This window comes from Trachymyrmex cornetzi, unplaced genomic scaffold (assembly GCF_001594075.2).
Source record: "Trachymyrmex cornetzi isolate Tcor2-1 unplaced genomic scaffold, Tcor1.1 scaffold287, whole genome shotgun sequence".
NCBI classification, from domain to species: domain Eukaryota; kingdom Metazoa; phylum Arthropoda; class Insecta; order Hymenoptera; family Formicidae; genus Trachymyrmex; species Trachymyrmex cornetzi.
The window spans coordinates 122,582-129,818 of NW_017297556.1; the positions used below are offsets into that span (position 1 = coordinate 122,582).

The 7,237-nt window shown below is 30.7% G+C and overlaps 2 protein-coding genes across 2 annotated transcripts in view; both read left to right on the top strand.

Moving 5' to 3' along the window:
* Positions 1-5,307, top strand: part of LOC108762268 (uncharacterized) — a 17,167-nt gene extending 11,860 nt beyond the window's left edge. The window contains exons 9-10 of the mRNA XM_018509200.1: positions 4,373-5,184; positions 5,300-5,307. Of these exons, the coding sequence (XP_018364702.1) occupies positions 4,373-5,184; positions 5,300-5,307 (820 nt within the window). The remainder of the gene's footprint in view (positions 1-4,372; positions 5,185-5,299) is intronic.
* LOC108762272 (uncharacterized) lies at positions 5,078-7,000 on the top strand. Its single transcript, XM_018509208.1, has 2 exons — positions 5,078-6,211; positions 6,441-7,000. The coding sequence occupies exons 1-2, from the start codon at positions 5,388-5,390 to the stop codon at positions 6,847-6,849; spliced, it is 1,233 nt and encodes a 410-aa protein (XP_018364710.1). The 5' UTR covers positions 5,078-5,387; the 3' UTR covers positions 6,850-7,000.
* The last annotated feature ends 237 nt before the right edge of the window (positions 7,001-7,237 follow it).

Sequence of the window (7,237 nt, forward strand, 5' to 3'; positions counted from 1 at the left end):
AACAACACTGTCTTCTTTTTCAAATGCGGTCGTTTTTTCTCAATTTCTGCCTTCAGCTTGTCAAGCAATGATGCGTAGTACGTCCCTATTATTGTTTTACCTTTTTCAAGATAGTCGATCAACACAATTCCATGACCGTCCCAAAAAACAGTCGCCATCACCTTTCCCGCCAATAAAACCGTCTTCGCTTTCTTCGGAGCAGGTTCACCCTTCGCAGTCCACTGTTTTGATTGTTCTTTCGTTTCAGGAGTGAAGTGGTGGACCCAAGTTTCATCAACCGTTATTAATCGACGCAAAAAATCCGATTCGTTTCGCTTAAACCGCTTCAACAGGACCTTAAAAATGTAAAATTCATTCGAATGCCGTTTTTGATCCAGAGTGAGCAAGCGCGGCACCCAACGCGCGGTTAACTTACGCATGCCTAATTCTTCAGTCAATATATGACAAACACGTTCTTTTGATATTCCAACAGTCTCTGCTATCTCCCTAATCTTAATTCGACGGTTGTCCATTATCATTTGATTAATTTCTTCAATGTTATCGGTGGTGGTCGCAGTTGTTGGCCGTCCCGAACGCTCATCATCAGCTAAGCTGGTACGACCATGTTCAAATTCAGCTACCCATCTTTTCACGGTGGCAAATGATGGGGCAGAGTCCCCGTAAACAGCGTCCAACTCAGCTTTAATTTGCGTAGACGTATTGCCTTTCAAATGCAAGAATTTAATTATAGCATATTCAATTTTTTCCATTTTTACAAAATGACGACACAAATGAATGTCAAACAAGAACTGAACATCCAAAGTGGCCACAATTGTCACAGATATCTTTCATAAGTATCACGATTATAATACCAGAATGGCTTTGACGAGTAACGCCATCTTCATGATGAGGCTCAAAACTTTTCAGACGACCCTCGTACATAATAATATAATACCATGTTTCATGAAAGAGATGCTACAGCATATCCTTTACAGGAATAAACTCGCTTATATAATTAAAAATTATTTATTTATTCAGATACGTCGTCGTCATCGTCGTCGTCGTCGTCGTCTTCGCTAAATTTTGTCCCCTTTTACTGCACCTTTTTTCAATACTTTCTACACTTTTTCTGAATCTTTTCTACACCTCTTCTACACTTTTTTTACACTTATTTTCTGCACTTTTTCTACACTTTTTCTACATCTTTTCTGCACTTTTTCGACACTTTTTCTACACTTGTTCTACATCTTTTTTGAACTTTTACTACACCTCTTCTGCACTTTTTCCGGACCTCTCTCGAATCCTTCCGGCATCTCTTCCGCATCTTTCATGTACCTTTTTTGCACTTTTTCTATAATAGTACCACATCTCTCTCACATCTCTCCCGTATTATATATAATTTCGCATTTCTTCTGCACTTCTCCGCATCTCTTCTTATCGTTTCCGCAACTCTTTTTCATCTTTTCCGCATTTTTTCCGCACCACTTCTACATTTCCTTTACATCTCTTCCGCATTTGTTTTGCACTTCTTTGCATCGTTTCTGCATATCTTTCCCAATTCTTCTACATCTCATCTGTCGGTATACATTATTTTATTTATTTATATATCTACATTATTTATTCACCTATCGATGTTATCTATCCATTTTCCAATATTTCATCTATTCACCTATTTGCGTTTTTATTTGTCTATTTATGATATTTATCATAATGTCTACGTTATCTATCTACTCATCTATGTTATCTATTTACTTCTCGGTAAAAAATTTTTTAAACAATAATATGTCTAAATATATGTATAAACATATATAAACACGCATAAATATTTATAATCATAAATAATTATACATGAAATATGTCCATACATCTTTCTTTTGTAAAATTATTTTTTAGTCAATTTTAGTGTACTAAAAATAATAATAATATTTAGAAAACATGAAAAATAATTAATGGGACTATTTTCGCATTGTTTGTTTTAGAAAAAATTAAATAAGTAAGGAAAAATATAAAAAAATTTGCTCATACATAACTATAATTTTACATGCAACTATATATGAGCAATTCTTTTACATTTTTTAATAATTCTCATTATTATTATTATTTTTAGTATATTAAAAAGTAATTTTATAAATTAAGAAGGATGTATAAACATATATAGACATATCTCATACATAATTATATATGTTTATGAATATTTATATGTATATGTTCGAATGAGAGCACGAGTAAATTGATGAAAATTGATTAATATGAAGAGATCAGACAGAACGAAATTATAAGCTGATAGTTTTTAATTAAATTAGAAAATGATAATCAACCGGAAGACATTAAAAATGTAAAAAAAGCATCAAGTATATTTTGCAATATCTTTACATAATCAAACAATTATGAAAATGTGATAATAAAAATAATACTTAGCAAAAATTCGTGAAATTTCATCGGAAAAGACATTAAAAATGTAAAAAAAAAGGCGTCAATTATATTTTGCAGAAAAAAGATACCAAAGATAATACCATAAAAAAAGAAATGAAATCAAAATAATATTTCAAGTATTTCTATTTGAAAAGTCCCATAGAACACAGTTCTCCGAACGGCATCTTGAAGACTTCCTTACGATGTAGGCGTCTTTTCGATATCCTTTAAGACAGTGTTGTATAGAATAATTTCTCATAAATATAATATACATACTACACAAAGTACAGATGACATTTGAAATGTATTAAGTATAACAACACATTAATGAGAGAACAAAATGTAATAGATAGCGTAATGAGAGGCGCGGAAACTGAAAAGGGATTTTTACATCGATAACAAGTAGAAAATTGTAGAAATAAAAAATTGAAAATGAGCAAGATCTCCAGCAGCAGCGTACTTGACGCGCTCGTCTTGTTTACTCGTATAATGGTAATTTAAAATAAAAATTGCTAAGACAGTCATTTGCATCCTGACTTGTCAATAATACGTAGATCAATGACAATAAAAATTAATTACGATTTAATAAAATTTTAAACATTTTAATAAAATTAACGTTATAGTATAATTCATTCTAATTCATTCTACTTAGAAAAGGATATTAACACATAGACAATGTAATTTCGAAATATGTTACAAGGAATATATATGAGTCCAATTTCACGTATAACTCGCTTTTAAATCTATTTGATAATAAAATCCCTAATCCGCAAATGAGTCGTGCATTGTTTCTAAAAAGTTTTATTAAATAAGAAATATAATATTTAGATTTCTATTTTCATGAGAATCAAGTATAATTAAAGACAATAATATTATGTCGAACAATAACTGCTAATATTACTGTAATACATTTCAAATTCTATTACTACAATAAAAAAATTTAAGGGTTAAAAATTTAGTATTAAGAAGTATCAAAAATTTTTTTTATCTCATAGAAAAATATTTGAATGTGCACTTGTTAAATATGAAATATATCAATACTATAATAACAATTTGAATATATATAAAATTTCTTTAATTTGCAAAAAATAGTTTATAATTATAATAAAATATTTATTAAATTGTTTGCATGAATCGAATTATGAACAAGGCGGGCGCGTCAAGTATGCTGCTGCTGGAGATCTTGCTCGTTTTCGATTTTTTCTTTCTACAATTTTCTACTTGTTATCGATGTAAAAATTCCTTTTCAGTTTCCACGCCTCTCATTACGCTATCTATTGCATTTCGTTCTCTCATTAATATGTTGTTATACTTAATACACTTCAAATGTCATGTGTACTTTGTGTAGTATATATATTATAATTATGAGAAATTATTCCATACAACACTGTCTTAAAAGATATCGAAAAGACGTCTACATCGTAAGGAAGTTTTCAAGATGCCGTTCAGAGAACTGTGTTCTATGGGACTTTCCAAATAGAGACACTTGAAATATTATTTTGATTTTACTTCTTTTTTTATAGCATTATCTTTGGTATCTTTTTTCTGCAAAATATACTTGACGCCTTTTTTTTACATTTTTAATCTATCGGAAAATCTATCTTTTCCGATAGATTTGTCTTTTACGGTCAGTTATTAATTAAATAGATCACAACAATTAACAATTTTAATATTAATTTCAAAATTTTCAGAAATGTGAATGTTTACATGTTTGAATTTTGATATCCTCTGATTCTAATTATAGAATTTTGGATTCTAGAATCTTTAAAACCCGCGGTTTTCCAATTTAAATTTTTTTTATCCTGTAACTTACGAGGCTTGGCTAATGTGACACCCAGCAAGATTGATATATTTTATAATCTTATAATCCTTTCAAAACTTCTCTTCAAGGCTTAAAAAATTATAAAATTTTGAAAATTAATATTTTAAAAACTCAGTGATTCAATGATCATAAAGTACAAGAATATATTATTTTTGACAGACATATCGCAGATTCGATAGCGATGCAATCTTCAGGACAAAATCCAACAGAATTACCTATTAATCAGGTTGCTGAGGATGAGATTAGAACGAGCATAATTCACTCTATTAAAAATGTTCCACCTTGTTCATGTTCTGTTCAACAAATGGTTCATAAGAATATTAGTTTATCTGTAAGCAAGGAAAACATTCCTTGGATGAAAAAAGGATTGTGTCCCGCAAAGAAGTATAGACCAAAAGAACTAGGTGCATATTCTTGCAAAATATATCCTGGAGATAAATTCTGCAGATATAATCCTTTCATGAAAGAAATAATGAAGATGGAAAGAAGAAAAATAGGAAAACAAAAAGAAGAAGAAGAAGAAGAAGAAGTGAAAGACAAGATAAAATTCATTGAAGCGATTAAGAAAGAGATTCAAGTTCCAGAAAAAGATATTATAAAAAAAAAGAGAGATAAATTTATTCCTAATCCTGATTATCCTGCTTATGACGATCCTTGGAATATATCACGAATTGTGCCCCCAGCAAAAATAATTAAAACAGATTATGAAGCAACCTTGAAGTTGACATCTCCAGAATGGCCTACAACTTCTTTGCCATTAAAAATGCAAGAGAAGCAAAATGACATCTTCTCGAAGAAATTAAAGAAAATAAAAAATGATACTTTAGCCAAGAAAATTAATACAAAAATCTCCTTAAAATCATCGAAAAAATTTCAAAAAGGAATCAGCAAAGGAAAAAAGGAAAAAAAATATATAAAAAACCAAAAAATAGAACCGATACCTTTAAAGAGAATTACTTTTAATAAAAAAGGTACAAAATTGTTCAATACAATTTCCGGATCGGTGACAATATCTAAAACGGAAAAGAAGCAACAAACGAGATCATTATTACGTAACAATCTAACTAAGCAATCTAACAAAATTAGTAAGCTAACTAAACATAGTTTTGTGAAGAAAAATGGAAAGAAAAACATAGTAGATAAAGCTGAGAAAATTGAAAATCGCAAACGAGAAATGGCGCGGTTAAAGAATATGTTCAAACCTTTCGCGGGGATTTTAGGAGATATCCAGCCGGCGGTTCTCCCAGAAAAATTATTGGCAACTAGTCAACGTATTCCAGAAAAGAAAACTGAAAAGATAGATTTTTCAGCTACTGGTAACAAAGAAGAGATACGTAGAACCAAAAAGGAACCTTGCGGTTGGAGAACGAAGTCGGAGCAGGAACTTCCAGCAAAAAAGACTGTGGCCTATCTCTGCGAGCCGGATTATCCTCTAGAGACAATGGCAGTACGTCCTGGAGGACGACCTTGCCAATGTAGGGAAAATAGAAACAAGAAAAAGATTCTTACGTATAATGTAAGTGGTTTGGTTGAGAAGAAAAGAGATGAAAGAAGAGCTAGCAGAAAGAAATTAAAGGAAAAGAATAGAATCATTGACGGTGTCCTTTACGTTACGCCACCCATTAGTCCCCGAAGAAGTGACGAATATGTTCCAGAATATGATCTTCTCGAATCGCCATACGACATGTGTGTTAGCAAAGCTATGGATAAAAGATTGAAGCTAATAGAAAAGCATTCCGGATCCAAAAATTTGGTAGAAAAAATACGGAAAAAATCAAACTCATGCAATTGTTGTAATAATGTCGTCATTAAAGAAGACTACTTCATCGATCAGAAGAAAGATCTTGAAGAGACTAGAAAAAAGTTTATGGAATCCAAATCACCGGAAGAAAGATGGAAGACAGCTTTGAAGGATGCAGCACTGACAGATTATTTTACCCAACGCGATAATAACATACCTTGCTGGACGACCTGCAAGAAAATTGCTCAAAGTTACAGGTTAGGAAAAAAAACATTAGTTAAACAAAATCATAATTATTGAAGTTATTAAATATTTCATTATATTTTAATTGTACTAATTCTTTTAATTTGCAGCATTAAATTCAGTAATTAATAATTTTGACTTGTTTTAATAAACAAGTAATTTGATATTTAATTTTCAATATATCATTTAAACATGATCAATATCAGCGACTTTGTATATTATAAAATATATAAATTATTATAGACCTCGTCGATTGAAGGTAGTAAAGCCCGTGTGTAAATGTAAATATGAAAGAAAAATCGTGGAGCGAAATGAAGAAAGAATGAAATGGAAGACACGTCAACGAAGATTGAAGGATTTGAAGAAGCAATCTTTCATACATATTGTCGATACCTCAAGACCGATGATAGAGGATAAGAAGCTTATTATATCAGATGTGAAGAGAATCCTGCGGGAAGACGAGAAAGAGGAAATTAAATATTCTGAGGCAATTATTGACGAGGTCGATCAGCAAAATGTATCACACAAACAAATCGAAAAGACAAAAGAAAAGATTGACGATAAGAGGAGTCATCGGATAAGCGGTGGTGGCGATAAGAAATATGTAAACAAGTTTGATCCACTTATAGCGATAATGAAGGTATTTTCGTGAATCTTTTTAATTTGATGACTAATTAACTCGCAATATATTAATATTAATTACATTATTTATGAATAAATATAATAGAGGAAAGCCCCCTATTATGAGATAGGCGTCTAATATGAGATAATGGCGTTTCGGCTGAACTAATAAACGCTGTTGGTTCCACCACAAATTTATTGCTCTTAGATTAAAAACTATTTAGTGTAAAATTCATTATTAAATCATGCTTGTAGTCGTTGTAAAAAAAGATTTTAGAATTTGGATTTCTTCAAGTTTCATTGAGATGCACCTTTAAATCTTGTTTATTATTTAACAAGTAAATATTTGGCAAAAAATTCTTCATGTAGTAATAGAGTAAGATCGTATTAATAGAAAAATACGAGATATGTTGAATTGC

What these genes read in the sequence shown, in the direction of transcription:
- LOC108762272 (XM_018509208.1), top strand. Translation starts at nt 5,388, where the DNA reads ATGGCGCGGTTAAAGAATATGTTCAAACCTTTCGCGGGGATTTTAGGA. An exon ending in AAAATTGCTCAAAGTTACAG is followed by an intron (nt 6,212 to 6,440) that starts GTTAGGAAAAAA and finishes AAATTATTATAG; the next exon opens with ACCTCGTCGATTGAAGGTAG.